At 38.3% G+C, this 17,388-nt stretch overlaps 1 protein-coding gene across 1 annotated transcript; it reads right to left on the reverse strand.

The window, feature by feature from the left end:
- Positions 1 to 923: 923 nt before the first annotated feature.
- Positions 924 to 1,892, reverse strand: LOC125176956 (olfactory receptor 51B5-like). Its single transcript, XM_047878919.1, has one exon. The coding sequence runs from the start codon at positions 1,890 to 1,892 to the stop codon at positions 924 to 926; it is 969 nt and encodes a 322-aa protein (XP_047734875.1).
- Between the last annotated feature and the right edge of the window lie 15,496 nt (positions 1,893 to 17,388).

Raw genomic sequence — 17,388 nt, forward strand, 5'->3', positions numbered from 1 at the left:
AGGCTCCAGGCTATGGGCTGTCAGCACACAGCCTGACATGGGGCTCGAACCCACAAACTGTGAGATCATGGCCTGAGCCAAAGTCAGACACTTAACTGACTGAGCCACCCAGGTTCCCCAAGCTTATAATTCTTTTTTTTTAATTTTTTTTCAACGTTTATTTATTTTTGGGACAGAGAGAGACAGAGCATGAACGGGGGAGGGGCGCAGAGAGGGGGAGACACAGAATCAGAAACAGGCTCCAGGCTCTGAGCCATCAGCCCAGAGCCTGACGCGGGGCTCGAACTCACGGACCGTGAGATGGTGACCTGGCTGAAGTTGGACGCTTAACCGACTGCGCCACCCAGGCACCCCCCCCAAGCTTATAATTCTTGAGACAAATTCATGGTCATTTGATGGAGAGGGGAGGAATCAATGATATGGTTGGGATGATAAGTGATTACAACACTGAGTGAGGAAGAATTCATACTTCTTTACTGGAAAGTTACAGAACATCAGTGGTCAGACATACAAGTTCCCACAATTTGTGTGAATTCTGTGGAGCAATTCATGGGAATGACATTGTATATAAACAGACCAAACTTTATTTCATGCAAACCAACTCATTATTTTATATCCTTATAACTCTGTTCCTATCTGCCACCTTTCTAAAACCCTAAAGATACGTATTATAAATACATTATAGACACAACTATAAACACCCATGGTGTTGTTATCACAAAAATTGAGTGGCAAACAGATATTAAATATACAATAATTTTCTTTAAGAAGAATTGCACAAACTAGATTAGACCAAAGACCTGAGCTTACAGAGATAATATAGGGAAATTTTTAGCTCTACTTTGACAATTATTTTACCAAGAGATTTGATCATGGGTGTTTGATATGAGATTTCTTTGCTCCACTGCCAAAACCCAGATTTCTTACATTCTGTGCGAGGGACTATGATGGTTAGTAAAAAGGTGAAGAAAGCCACTCCGGATCTGCTTGGTCTTGACACTATAGATTATAGGATTCATTAGTGGAGGGAAAAGAAAATATACATAGCTCATAGTGAGGTGGACAATATGTGGAACCTGCTTCCCAAACCGATGAATCAGAGACAATCCAATGACTGTGACATAGAAAACCAGGACACAGCAGATATGGGAGACACAGGTGTTGAAGGCCTTGGCCCTCTCTTCTTTGGAGGCAATTCTCAGGACACTCTTGAGTATCAATACATAGGAGATGAGGATGATCAGAGAATCCAGCACAAATATAAAGACTACAAGCACAACTGGATACAGCCGATTGAAGGTGGTGTCAGCACAGGCCAGTTTGATGACATCCTGGTGAAGGCAGAATGCATGAGAGAGGACATGGGAATGGCAATAGGGAAAAAAATAAAGGGGTACAATTGGAGGGATAACAGATACAAACCCCCTCAGCAGAACTCCCAGTCCAATTTTCAGCACTTGAGTATAAGTGAGTATGGAGGTATATCTAAGGGGGTTGCGAATGGCAATAAAACGATCATAAGCCATAGCAAGCAAAACACCAGACTCTACAAAGGCAAGTGAGTGTATAAAGTAGGCTTGAGAAAAACAGGCTACTTTCCCAATCTCCCTGTGATCCAACCAGAGGACTCTGAGCACCGTAGGCATCGTGGTCAAGGTCAGCCCTAAGTCTGTGGCTGCTAGCATGGCCAGGAAATAGTACATAGGTTCATGAAGATTGTGATCTTCCTTAATGAGAAGGAGGAGGGTGCTGTTGCCTAAAAGGACAGAGATGTAGATGAAAAAGAAGGGTGTGGAAATCCAGTGGTGAGCTGCCTCCAAGCCTGGGAAACCAGTCAACAGGAAGGAACTGGAATTGCCGTTCGGCCTCTCGTCGGGTTTATCCAAAGACATGTCTTTTTTTTCTGTTATTACCACAGAAATACAGCTCCACTTTCAAGGTATCCCTCCAACTATATCGTCTCAGAATTCTTTCTTAAAGGTAATAATGACATCAATATAAGCTATTGTTTCTCAAAACATATTCTCAAAACAAGTTGTATCTTCTGTGTTCTTAACTGCATATTCCTGGGACCATCCCTTAACTACTTAATTAAATCCTTGGTGTTTCATATGGTCATCTGCATTTTAACAGTCTCCCCAGGAAATGTTTAATCCATACTACATTTAGAAACCATCTATATCAACTATTCAGACTTCACAGAAAAAGCCCTATTTTGTGGATTTCAAGGAACCCAACCTTGACCTAATTATACTTGTCTTCATGGTGATTCCTAACTCACATTATCCTGTATATGTGTGACTTTGAATTCTCAACAAAACTTCCAGGGGTCTAAGAGAAAAAAAAGGCATGGAAAGAAAAGCTGTACCACTACCACTGTTGCTAAGGAGCAGACAGATATGAGGAAGAGGTGCTGTGCCTTCCCAATTCATGGATCTGTGTTGGAAAAACAAACATTACATTTTAATTAGCCTCCCCCTGGATACTACATAACTTTTAAATATCACTACAATAGCCTAATTTTAAGTTAGATAATTATAGACCCTGGAGCTGGAATAAATACTTAGGCAAGCCAAGGACATGGCTCATTGACTTTATCCTTCAGTTTGAAAAAAAAAATTATCTTATTTCCATGTAATTTCCTTCTCCCTCCCCATTATTTTTCTGTGGACCCACCCTAGTAACTCCCTAAAACCTGATTTCTCCCCTTTCAAGCTCTCCATTTGTGTGAAACATCCACCTTCTTGATCTCCTTCCTTCTATATCCAGCTGTGGGCTTCTGAACCTGTCCTACCCGTAATAAATGAGAGCCCTTCTGCTGCTTAAACAGAGTTGCCTGTTAGTGGAAGGAAGAGTTATGTCCCGGTTTCATTGTCTCTTCTGCTACTAGATTATGGACTACTTGAATATAGAAACTATGTTTTATTTGCCTTACTCAACACCTAGTGAAGTACCAAACATGTTGTGTATACATACACACATATTACATACATACATCAATTATATGTAAATACATGTATACATACATACACATATACATACATACACATACATTTATACAATTATGCATATATACACTAATTCACCCAATATGTTTTCAGCATCCACTATGTGATAGGGATGGCATATTAAGTACTGGGATTAAATGCTAATAAGACAAAGTCATGGATTTTATAAGCCATAAATTAGGTTAGAAAATAAATAAGAAATATTTAGATAAATATAAGTGCAATTTTAAAATAAAACAGCACTATTTAATAGAGATTGATTGGGATGATATTGCATACAGTTTATTAATTTGGATGATCTGTCTCTGAGGAGGTGACATTTGAGCTAAAACCTGAATAACAATGAAGGTTGGCCATATGAAGATCTGGAGGAAGACTCTTCCATTTAAAAGGGAAAATTAGCATGTCTGTAGCTTGGTGAGCAAACAAGACAGAGACAATAGGTACTTTCAGAGACCCAGGTGGTGGTCAAGGGCCTTATAGATAACATAGGGCCTTATAGACAACACTGGAACTCTATTTTACTACAAATGTGATGAAAACACATTGGACAATGTAAAAATCACAGTGGAGGAGGGCATAGTGACATACTGAAATCTGCATTCTTAAATTATCAGTTGGAATGCTTTGTGAGGAATGGATAATCAAGCAAGATCCAAGAAAGGATAGTAGTTAGAACACTATCAAAATAATCCAAGCTGGGTATGGTGATTATGACTAGGAAAGCAGTGGAAATAAAGAAAATTTAAACAGATATAGATACATTTTTTAGGTGGTACCAAGATTTGCTGATATATTGGAAATGGGAATGAGGGAGAAACAAAATAAGACTGGCTCATTTCTTTGTGTGTGTGATTTATGGCTTGAGCAAATGGAAGGATGGTGAGGTCATTTCCTCAATGGAGTAAGTCTGAAAGACATATATTTACTCACAAGGAAATCAAGAGTCATCAGTAAATATGGTTGAATTGGAGCAAATGGATGTCCTTTTTTTTTTCTTTTTACATACCATAACAGTTTATTCAAGCTTTTTTCCTAACTTAAAAAAAGATATTCTCATTCAAGTATGCTTCTTTGAAGTTATTTTGCCAGTGGAAACCACCACCCTTAAGGTGTTCTCAAAGAAAACCATCCTCTTACCTTGTACCTGTACAGATGAGATTGAACTGCAAGCTTCTAGCAATGAAGTGGTGCCAGACAACTGGGCATAAGATGTTGATTTAGCCCTTTGGGGCTGACACTAAGCAACATAAAATTGGCAGAATCATTTCTCATTCTCCACACTCTGTCTTCAGGATTAAGATACATAAATTTAGAGTTTATTGAAAATATAATGAGTATTGTTTATTTTTCAGTCACTGAATACAAAGATAATCCCACATAGGTGTTCCTCTTCTTAGGTATTCTAAATACAACCTCATTCCCCTTACTTCTCTGACTCTTAAGCAATGATCTTAACCCAATGTCTTAAGGCAATTTTGTGAAGAATTCTCATTGTAAAAGAATATGTAACACAGTAATATAAATCACAATAAAGCTACTCAAAATGGAGGAGAACCATTCTATTTTTCCAATAACCTTCAATTCAGTTTCCTCTTCTCTATTTCCAAGAATTCCATTCAGATCTAACTTGTACTTGGTGCTATGAGAAATTCACATGTGTTCAGCTAGGAGCTTCTCTTAGTTTCTGAGAAGTACATTGAGGAATGATTCAAAAGCTGAGTAAAGACCACAGGGGAGGAAAGAGGTTATGAAAATTTGGAATAGCACTAAGAAGAAGAATATATAGTTGACTAAATTCAGGCAATCTTCTACCATTTACAGCTATAACCATTCTCTACCTCATTTCAATATAGTGTGGGATTAGAGGTGCCTCTGTGATCATCCCCTAGAAAGGACAGGAGACATGTGAGAGGGCCAACCATATTCATACCATGGAGCACGGCAGGTGTCTCATATGCCCAGATACCTTTCCAAGTGCTACCAAATTCACTGAGATCTGTGCACTCATAGAGAGCCATGAGCTATAAAAATCCTTTCCTTCTTCTTCCCTCTGTTTTCTCTCTAGATAAGCTTATAGAGGAGTGCCCGAGTACCCTTTCCTATATATGCTGGGTGTTTGCCCATACTCACATGCTGCCTCGCTTGGATGTTAGGGATAAAGAACAGGGTTCTTGGGTCCTGCCTGGGGACTCAGATCACATGGCTCCTTTTCAAAGTCAGTTAAGAGATGCAGTCAGTTGAGGCTATTAATGAAGAAAGCACCTCCCCAGAGTTTTCCCTTTTCCAGCCACTGTAGCTCTTAAAAAGCATTTTCTCTATCTTAACCCCTCCTGCGAAGGAGATGGAACATTTAACTAATCTCTCCAAGGTCTTAAAGCATCTTCTCCCAATCAGGTAAGGGGTTAACAGAGCCTCAGGTGGCAGCTTTATGTGTGAGAAATCAGAGTGCTTGTCTTTGTGGCCCCAGCAGACCTTGGTATCACCTATGGGAGACCATTTATCCTCCACATCTACTTCAAAGGTCAAATCTCTCCCAGTTGATCTCAGGAGAAAACTTAATGCATCTTATTAGCCTAAGGCTTTTGAATTAATTATATTTTCTGCTTGGTTTATCTCAAAGCTAGCTTGAAAGTGGAAAATTAGGTAGACTGGAGTCAGTATATAAAAGTCAGTCAGCCTCCTCTAGTAACTAACATGAATCTTCAGTCCTCATTTTTCCCTGATTGGCTTCACATCGCCAGAATTTTTGTTTGCTGGAAATGACATGAACATACCTATAACACAGTGTATGCCTCATCACTTTAGCCCCAAGGATGATAATATCTGTGGTTTCTCCTTTGACCATGCATGGCAGGAACCATCTTCCCTGTTACTGGTTTTAGAGGAAAAGAAACATATAGTACTCATGAACAAATTTCCTGTCCCTAAAGATCTGTTTCTACCATGATTTGTTAGGATTAAAGCAATGTTTAATGCAAATCTGAGATGCAAATGACTACTCTTAGAATCATCAGCTGGCTACTAACTGTGATAGGCTGAATTGTGTCAACTTGAAAATATTCGTACGTTGAAGTCCTAACTCTCAGTACCTCAGAATGTGACTGCATTTGGAGCTATGCCTTTAGGGAGGTTATTAAGTTAAAATGAGACTGACTGGGCCCTAATGCAATCTGACTTGTGTCCTCAGAGGAAGAGGAAATTTGGGCATGGAGACAGACAACAGAGTGCACAGAGGAAAAGCCTTGTGAAGACACAGGGAGAAGATGGCCATCTACGAGGCAAGAGAGACCTCAGATGAAACCAACCCCGCCAATGCCTTGATCCAGGACATCGAGCTTCCAGAACTCTGAGACAATAAATTTTTTTTTGTCTAAGCCATGCAGTCTGTGGTACTCGGTTATTGCAGCTCCAGAAAACCAGGACACCAGTAATGTAAACATGGACAAATTACACAACCAACCTGTTTAATACTGAATGTATATTTAGGTATAAACTTAATAAAAATTATACAAGACTGGATGCTAAAAGTTACAAAATTCCAATCAACAATATCAAAGAAGACCTGTGTGAATGGAGAGATGTACTTCATGGATCAGAAAACTCAATATAGTAAGCAGGTCAATTTTCCCTGCTTACCAATTTCCCTGCTTTCCAATTGATATATAGGTTTAGTACAATTCCTGGCAGTCACAGCAAAGTTTTTTTGTTTTTTACAGACATAGACAGGCTTATTCTAAAATATATATGGGAGACAAGAGACCTAAATAGCTAAAACAATTTTGAAAAATAATAAATGGGAAGAATAATTCTGTTCAATGTTAAGGCCTAGCATATAGTTCTTGTAATCAAGGTGGTAATGGTATTGATGGAGGACAGCTATATAGAAATATGGAACAGAATAGGAAACCCAGAAATCGACTGACCTAGATATACTCAAATGATTTTTTAATTTTCTTTTAGTTTTTATTTTTAAAAAATTTCCCCAGCTTTATGGGAATATAACTGACATAACAACATTGTGTGAGTTTTAAGATATACAATGTGATAAATTATATGCATATATATTGTACAATGATTAACACAATAATGGTAATAAACACCTCCATCACCTCACATAATTACCACTTGTGTGTGTGTGTCTGTGTGTGTGTGTGTGTGTGTGTGAGAGAGAGATGGGAACATTTAAGATTACTCTATCAGCAACTTTCAAGTACGTAATACACTATTGTTAACTATAGTCACTGTGCTGTGCATTGATCCCCCAAATTTACTCATCTTAAAACTGCAAGTTAGGTCCTGTGGTCAACATCAGCCCATTCCTGACCCTCAACTCCCAGCCCCTATCAACCACCATTTTACTCTTTTTCTGAGTTTGATTTTTTTAGATTCCACATATAAGTGAGATCATCCAATATTTTTCTTTCTCTATTTGACCTTATCATAATTTCACTTAGCAGAATGCCTTCAAAGTTTATCCATGTTGCCAGGATATCTTTTAATGACTAAATAATATTCCATTATATGTGTATGTATACACATAAATGTATGTGTATACAGTAGCTGTTAAGCAACTGACTCTTGATTTCAGCTCAGATAATGATCTCATGGTTCGTGGGTTGGAACCCCATGTCAGGCTCTACACCAAAAGTATGGAGCCTGCTTTGCATTCTCTCTCTCTCCCTCTCTCTCTTGCCCCTCCCCTGAACATGCTATCTCTTTCAAAATTAATTAATTAATTAATTAACTTAAAAAAAATAAAACCTGATATATATTTTTTTCTTTATCCATTCATCTGTTGATAGTCACTTTGGTTGTTTCCATGTCTTGGTTACTGCAAATAATGTTACAATTAACTTGGAGGTATAGATATCTCTTGAGATAGTGATTTCATTTCCTTCAGCTATATACCCAGAAGTTAAATGCTGGATAATACGTTAGGTCTATTTTTAATTTTTTTAAAGTAACGTCCATTGTGTTTTCCTGGTGTACCAACTCAATTGGTACAGTGGCTGTACCAATTGACATTTCCATCAACAGCACTCAAGGGTTCCCTTTTCTCCACATCCTTACCAACATTTGTTATCTCTTGTCTTCTTGATAAAAGCCATTCTAACAGGTGTAGGGAGATATCTCATTGTGGTTTTCATTTGAATTTCCCAGATGATGAGGGATGCTGGGCATATTTTCATGTACCAGTTGGCCATTTATATGTCTTCTTTGGGAAAATGTCTATGTAGGTCTTCTGCCCACTTATTAATTGAACTGTTTGGTTTTTTGTGTTGTTTTGCTTTGCAAAAAACTGTTTGCTTTTTTTTTTTTTTGCTTTGTTTGCTACTGAGTTGTATGAGTTCCTAAAATATTTTAGATATTAAGATCTTATCAGATGTATGGTTTGCAGATATTTTCTCCCATTCCATAGGTTGCCTTTTCATTCTGTTGGTTGTTTTTGTTTTGTTTTGCTGTACAGAAGCTTTTTAGTTTGATGTAGTCTCATCTCACTTGTTTAATTTTGCTTTTGTTACTTGATCTTTTGGTGTCATATCCAAAATATTGTCACTGAGAACAATGTCAAGGAGCTTTTCTCCCATGTTCTCTTTTAGCAGTTTTATGCTTTTAGGTCTTACATTTAAGTCTAATTCATTTTGAGTTACTTTGTGTGAGTGTGTAAGATGGGGATTTAACTTCACTATTTTGCATGTGATTATCAAGTAGTCCCATCACCACTTCTTGAAGAGACTTCCTACTCTCTCCATTGAATATTCTTGCTTTTCTTGTCAAATGCTAGTTGGCCATATATGTGTGAGTATATTTCTGGGCTGTTGATTCTGTTCTATTGGTCTATATGTCTATTTTCATGCCAGTAAAACTTTTTTGATTGCCCTAGCTTTGTAATAAAGTTTGAAATCATAAAGTGTGATGCTTTAGGTTTTATTCTTCTTTCTCAAGATTTCTTTGGTTATCTGGGAATTTTAGTGGTGCCACATGAGCAGTTAGGCAAGAAAAGTGTTTAAAAGGCATCCAAATTAGAAAGATAAAAATAAAATTATCTCTGTTTGCAGATGATATGATCTTATATAGAGAAAATCCTAAATACTCCATTACAAAAACTATTAGAAATAATAAGCAAATTCAATCAGGTTTCAGGGTACAAAATAAACATAATAAACTGAGTTTCATTTCTCCATACTAACAATGAACTATCTGAAAAAAATCCGAGAGAAAAAAAATACCATTTACAATAGCATCAAAAACCATGAAATACTTAGGAATAAAGTTAACCATGGAAGTAAAAGATTTGTACACTGAAATTTATAAGGCATTGATGAAATAAATTGAATAAGATACAAATAAATGGAAGGATATTTCATGTTCATGGGTAGGAAGAATTAATATTTTTAAAATGTCCATACTGCCCAAAGGCATCAAAATTCCAAAGGCATTTGTTTTTTCCTTTTTAGAGAGAGAGAGAGAACACAGCAGGGGAGAGAGGCAGAAGGAGGGAGGGAGAGGGGGAGAGAGAAAGAGAGAGAGAGAGAGGGAGAGAGAGAATCTCAAGCAGGTTCCACGCTCAATGAAGAGCCTGATGCAGGGCTTGATCCCAAGACCGTAGGATCATGACCTGAGTTGAAATCAAGATTCAGATGCTCAACCGACTGAGCCACCCAAGCACCCCTCCAACGACATTTTTGAATTGATTTCTGACAAACTTGCAAAAGTAATTCAATGGAATAATGATAGCTTCATCTAAAAATAGTGTTGGAGTAATTAGCCATCTCTGGGGAGGGGGGTGGAGGGAGAAATACTCCCACTTTATACAGAATTAACTCAAAATTAATATGGACCATAAATTTAAGTGTAAAATATGATACTCTAAAACTTTTAGAAAAATACAAGGGCAAATCTTTGGGGCCTAGGGCAAAGTGAAGAGTTATGTTTGACATGGAAAGACTCTATTAAGAGAATGGAAAGATGAGCTACAAACTTCGAGAAAATATTTACAAACAACATATCTGACAAAGACCTAGTATATGGAATGTTTTAAGAACTCTCAAAACTTCACAATATAGAAAAATCTAACAGTAAAATCAGAAAATAAGCAGAAGACATGAACAAGCATCTCACTGAAGGGAATGCATAAATGGCATATAAATTCATGAAAAGATGCCAACATCATTAATTATTAGTAAAATGCAAAGTAGAACCGCAATCAGATATTACTACAGCATTTCAGAATGGCTTACATGAAAAATGGCACCAAATGCTGTCAAAGATACAGAGGATTTGGAGCATTCAGACACCGCTGGTGGGAGCAGAAAGTGGTACGGCCACTCTGGCAAACACTTAGCAGTCTCTTGTAAAACTAACCATGACTTACCTTATGGTCTAGCAGTTGTACTTTTGTGTATTCATCTCAGAAAAAATAAAAACATACACCAACCCAAAAACTTGTGCACAAATGTTTATAGCAGCTTTTTAAAAATAATTGCTAAAAACTGCAAATAATCTAAATGCTCTCCAGTCACAGAATAGTTAAACAAACTGACAAATCCATACAATGAATTGCAGCTCAGCAAAGAAAGGAAACAAACTATTAATACATGCAACCAGTGGATACTTTTAAGAGAATTTTGCTGAAGAAAAGGAAAGAAAGAAAAAAAGAAAGAGAGAGAGAGAAAGAAAGAAAGAGAGAAAGAAGGAGAAAGAAAGAGAGAAAGAAAGAAAGAAAGAAAGAAAGAAAAGAAAGAAAGAAAGAAAAAGAAAGGGAGAAGAAAGAAAGAAAGAAAGAAAGAAAGAAAGAAAGAAAGGGATAGAGGGAGAGGGAGAGGGAGAGGGAGAGAGAGAAAGGGAAGGAAGGAAGGAAGGAGCAGAGAGAGAAAAAGGGAGGAAGGACGGAGAGAGGGAGGGAAGCAAGAAAGCCAATTGAGTCTATTTATGTAATTTTCTTGAAACAACAAAATTTTAGATACAGAACACAGATTAGTAGCTGGCCAAGGTTAAGAACAAGGGGAGGGGGGAAGGAAGAGAAGTGAGTATGTCTATAAAGGAGTAGCATTAGGTAGCCTCATACAGATGAGTCAGTTTTGTATGTTGGCTGTGGTGATATTTATAAGAATCTGCAATGTGACACAGTTGCATAAAACTGTATGCACATACATAAAAGTTGAGTGTATATAAAAATAAGTGCATATTTAAATAATCTCTGTGGATCATACCACTGTCGATTTGTGGTTTTTGACATTATACTATATTTATGCTAGATGTTTTTATTGGAGAAAACTGGGTAAAACTTCCACAGGATCTCCCGATATATATTTTTGCAACTTATGAGTTAATAAGTATTTAAAAATAAAAAGATAAGAAGACAAATACTCACCCTTAAATATAAGGTGTGTTTTGTTTGTTTTAATGTTGAACTTGCAATGAAACACTCTATGTATATACTCCTGTGAAACTTAAGAACCCACACGTGCTGCTGGGAGCTGGTGGACCCTTGGAGATATTCCTTCAATACCTGGATAATATGCTCCAACTGTCCATTGGTCTGGGAGTGGTGGAAACAGTGATTAGACTAGGAGATATAAATCTGAAAATTCTTGGGAAATGACCTCCAAATATAGGGTATCAATAAGGAAGCTGTTGTAGACCTGTTGCTCTGCAGGCTAGATTCCCCTTCAAGGAAAGACTTGCTGTCCAGCCCTGGGAGAGGGGTCACCAGACAGTCTCCAACTCTCAGCTTCTACAGGGTCTCTCAGCTGCAGGGTGCCATTTTGCCAAAGGTCATGACCTTATTTCTTAGGTGACAAAGTGAAGAGAGGTCTTAAAAGCCTGGCCATTTCAACCCCCACACGAGGTAATACTGTTGGGTAATAAATACTTGCTCCACAGTTTCTTGCTATGTTGGCTGACACTTTGTCAGCCCATACCTCAGTTCCATTTCTTCCTTTGACAAATTCTGTCTCTTCCTTTCTTTCCAAAGCCTAACCTCTAATAACCAACCTTTACCCCCAACTCAGTTTGTATCTGCTTCTGGAGAACCCACCCCGTGACAGGAACATACTCAGCCTTCAGGTGTCCTGACAATCTGTGAAAGTATAAATTTCACTGCCCCACAAGAATGTAAGTGTTCTGGATAGAGAGCTACTGGAGGTGATAATCATGACTTTCTGCTGACAAAACCATGCTGTGACTATGTGAAAGGGTGCAAGAGGGTACCTCAAACTACAGGTCTTTCTGGGATCAGAACAGAATGTGGCCTAAACAAAGGCACAAAATTAATATGGACACCAAAATGGTTCTTGATCCCAACTTTATACCATAGAAAAAATTCAGTTTGTGGTAAACTTAAAACAAAGCTATTGTAAAACAACAGAGGGATTTTTATTCACCAATTTGGGATTTAAATTTTCTTACATATTACACACAAATAAGAACCATAAATAAATCTGCATTAAAAATAACTTATTTTAGGGGCGCCTGGGTGGCGCAGTCGGTTAAGCATCCGACTTCAGCCAGGTCACGATCTCGCAGTCCGTGAGTTCCAGCCCCGTCAGGCTCTGGGCTGATGGCCCAGAGCCTGGAGCCTCTTTCCAATTCTGTGTCTCCCTCTCTCTCTGCCCCTCCCCCGTTCATGCTCTGTCTCTCTCTGTCCCAAAAATAAATAAAAAACGTTGAAAAAAAATTAAAAAAAAATAAAAATAACTTATTTTGTGAAAAAATTATAATAAAGAGAATTTTAAAAACGAGCTGTAGAGTAGCAGAGATATTTGCCATACTTATATTTGATACAAGACTCATATCAATAATTTATAAATAACACCTGAAAATCAATAAGAAAATGATAGCCCTCTTCTTAGAACGGGCAAAAGACTAAAACAGGTCCTTCACAAGAGGCAACTGACCAGTAAATATATAAAAATGCATGGACATTATTGGTCCTCAGGGAAATGTGAATTAAAACCACAGTGAGATACCACAATACACTCAGTAGACTGACTTACAAAAACCCTGAAAATACCCAGTGTGATTAAAGATGTGAACCAGTTGAGACTCATGAACTGCTAGTGGAATATAAAATTATGTAATCACTTCAGAAAATACCTGGCAGAATCTATTACCATTGGTGAACATAGTCTTTCCAAAGACTTGTATCCCTAATTAGTCTAACAGAAATTCATATGTACGTGTGCACAACGATCAATTGAACATGTACCAGAATGATCAGAGTAGTGTATCTGCAATAGCCAAGCTATCACTATTCTATTTTACTATTAAGAGTAGAAAAGTAAATATGGGCTATATACATACAATGGGGTGCTATACAGAAATAAAAATGAACATTCTACTGCTCCATGCAAACACATGGATATTTCTCACAAACCTAATGAGGAGCATAGATGCCAAACACAAGGAGCACACAGAGTATGATTCCACTTACATAAAGGTTACAACTGGGTAAAATAATCAAGTAGCTGGACCGCATAAGGGCACAAAAGGGGCTTTGCTGTGCTGGTAAAGGTGTGTTTCTCGTTATGGGTGGTAATTACCATGGTGAATTTACTTTGCAACGAATTCATTGAGTTAGACCTTTATACTTCAGCTATATTTCTTGATGTAAATTTACTTCAATAAGTTTTTTACTAAAACAAATGCTCATTGAATTATTTTCTGATTGTCTATTTAGGTTTATACATTTTCCCCAATACTGTTTTCATTGTAGCAATAATTACATGATCAAATAAATGTAAGTTAGCCTGTAATTAAATTAAATTGAATCTCATAATTTGCTTAATAAAAAAAAGAATACATCTGTGCGTTTATCTGTATATCCTCTATCTATACATCTATGACTAAAATCTAACACAGTGAATTTTTTAAAACTTTTTTCTAAGTAGAATGGTGTGTGTTGAGTTTGTGGTTTTAATTTGGAAATGAGAATTACTCTTCATCAGGGACACATCATTAAATTGCCTGTGACATCATCTACCTCCAGTAGCAGAAACTGGGGAATATGACATTGATTCTATAGTATAATCACTTGGATATCGATGTACCATTAAATTGCAAAGATGAAATTTACTTCTCAAATAATTCACTGTTCAGTGGGGGAATCTAATCCAAAATATAAATAATTAAAATAAGTGTCATTATGACAGAGGTAGTAATAGCTGACATTGACTGAGTGCTTATTATATGTCAAGTACTATTCTAAGTGATTTATATTTAGACCTCACAATAACTTTATGCAATGGTGATTATCATTACATGATTTTAGAGATATGGAACATAAGGTGCACTGCGGTTAATTTCTCAAAGTGTCAAAGCAGCACAGCAAGAGTCAGAGTCACAGTGTAAACCAAGTGCTCAAGTTCCAGCATTCAAGATGTTTTAAAATATATATTTATTTATTTTGAGAGAGAGAGAGCAGCAGAGAGGCAGAGGGAGAGAATTCATGCTGTCAGCACAGAACTCAACATGGGGCTTGATCCCATGACTGCAAGATCATGACCTGAGCCCAGACCAAGAATCAGGCACTAAACCAACTGAGCCACCCAGGTGCCCCGGCATTCATGCTTTTAATCGCATGTATATTGTATTGCCACTTTTTGCATGAGAAAAGACATTAAGACTTTTGGCTTCCAGATAATTGGCATTATGGTTCCTGTCCTCCATATCTGAACTCATAATGTGATTACAAGTGACTCCCATCCTTGTTTTGTCTTCTTATGGGGAACATGGGGATGGAGGATGTAGATGAAGGGAAAAGAGGAAATCGGGGACTGGAGAGGGCAGCTCCCTTCTCTGAGATGGGGCTCTGGGCCAGACATCAAGATTAGGAGAAAGGCAACAAGATGGGAAGAATTCTCACTTCACCAAAGTGACGGCCTGATCTCCTCTAGTTTGAACTCAATCCTCATTTCAAGGAGAAGGGTTGGGAGTTCCCACATACAAGTGAGGAAAATGCTTTCTCGAGAACTCTGTTTCAGTCCGCAATCCTAGCTGGTCTGCTTGTCCTTCCATATGCCTACACATATAAACAACCAATCACTCTCCTAGCAACAGAGCTTAAGTAAAGGCCAGGACATAGAGACCTTAGGGACTGCTGTTCAAACCCCCAGATCCCCCACGTCAAGGATTCAAATAGAGATAAAAAAGATGAAAAAAGGGAGGCACAAAGGGAAGGAGGGGTGCAGAGAAGGAGGAACAATGAGTGACCTAAATCAGGAATGGACCCTGAAGACAAGCTTCTGAAGTCAATGTTCCTACCTGCCAGAATTTTGTGCAGACCATGAAAAGAATGGCATTATGACTAAATCCTTAATAAGGCTCAGGGTTGCAGATTCATGCCTATGGAATGAAGAATGAAAGAAAAAAATTCAGGTCAGTGAGGGTATGTAATGAATTTTCTCTCTGATATCTCACTGCAGGTATCAAAGTAGAGAGGACAGGAAATAGGGAGCTGATTTCTTGGCAAAGAGAACCTGATAGTATTCTCTGTCAAGGGAATTTGGAGAAGAGACACGGGTCTTTAAGACTCTCCAACATCTATAAAATCTGATTTCTTTAAGGATTACCTCCTCAGATGTATCTAAGAAGGCCAAGAATCCAGACAGATTCTGGAACACACGAGGCAAAGAAGACTTATGGGAACAAACCAAATGGTAGGTGTAAGCTTGGGGATAAATTACGCATTTCTAATTCTTGTTCTCCCCATGCCTGCACCTGTAGCCTCTCTGGCCTCTGTTCTAGCCCCGTGATTTTCTGCATGGACTTTTCCCCTACAAATCCAGAAAACTGACGGGGTTAGAATCTCTTGAAAAGTGTGAGAAAGGGTAGCTTTGTAATTACAAGAGCTTCAGACACTTCCTGGAGAATAGTCCCTACCATGCAAGACTGTTAAGCCAAGTCAAAGTTAATCTTGGATGGAGTGTGGGCAGTGTGTGCCATTAGATTAGAGACGGCTGTTTGCATAGCTGTGTATCTTCAGCACCTGGAAAAGTCCAGTGCAATAGGCATTCAATTGAGGATAGGGTACAGTTTTTTCTCTCCATATCCCTTATAACAAACAACCCTCAGGTCATCTCGCTGGGGATACACAACGATGTATTCAGAATCAATCAACCACTTAGGAGGGCGTACCAAGCAATCCACATGCTTTGATGATTTGATACCCTGCTCAAAATCAGGCATGTAAGATGGTCAGAAAATCAATTTGTTTGTGCCAGCAAACCAATCATTCAGTGACTAGAAAAGAAAACAAATCATGTGCAAGGCATTCTGCTAAGAAGTATGTATTGAGAACAGAGCCCTGCAGATAGAATAAATAGAAGAATGAATTACAAATGTGAACTATTCAGAAAAGAATGATAACAGAGAAAGGTTAGGAGATTTTTAAAAAAGGAGGAGAGATTAAGTATTTATGATAGAGGAAGTGTCAGGAAAAGGGGAGGAAAAGAGTCTAAGGGAAATTGAGGGAGCATGTGAAAGATAAAAATCTGAGCAGGATCTCTGGGGTGTCTGTACAGAGCCCACAGTTCATGTATCAGGGTTTGAGACTTTGGGAATTAGCTTCTCATCAAGGAAAACCCAGGTCCACTCTAAGATTCTGGGAGATGATAGGTGGCTGCAGGGATGAGGCAAAAGTCTAAGATTTTTAACCCCCCAACATTTACAGATAACCTCGTGTCTAACAAAAATAACTCAGCAAATTAAGTAAAAATGTTCAGATTTTCAGTATGAATACATAATAGAGAGGCAGTAAGCTTGGTTGTACTCGAAATTACTACATAGATTTCACCATTCCTAGAGTCTTTCTAATTAATCCACAGTGCATAAACAGGACTGTGCCACTGGCTGACTGTATCACCTTGGACACATAACCAATATGACTGTAGACTGGGGAAAGAGACTGCTATAAAGACTCTACTCCCCCACTCCCCCCAAAATGAGGCACATGTAGTGTCCTAGTGTCTTGATACATAACGGAAACTCAGCAATGATGTATTCCTTACATTCCCTTTTTGAGGCTATCTCCCCTGTCTGGTGCCCCCACTCCTGCTTCTTTAACGTCACATAAGCTGAGTATTGTCCAAGCCTTTCACTCACAGGCAGCAGTCAGCTATTCCTCCTCCTACCCCTATGAAGACAGAGTTGCTTTTCCCTCAACCTACTCCAGTCCCTGGGCTCCTGGCTTTCGCAGCTTGCAGAAGTCCCCACCTTCACTCACCACCCTCCTTCTCTCCTCTTTCTCTCCACCCCAAACACCATCTTTTATCTACTGTTCAAGTGAACTCTAGTATTTTCAGATACAGCCATACCCAGCCTCCTCAAAACCCCCATCATCTTATATTGGTTCCCCAGGCTTGTTAAGAAAACTTGA

Source organism: Prionailurus viverrinus, chromosome D1 (genome assembly GCF_022837055.1).
Source record: "Prionailurus viverrinus isolate Anna chromosome D1, UM_Priviv_1.0, whole genome shotgun sequence".
In the NCBI taxonomy this organism is placed as follows: domain Eukaryota; kingdom Metazoa; phylum Chordata; class Mammalia; order Carnivora; family Felidae; genus Prionailurus; species Prionailurus viverrinus.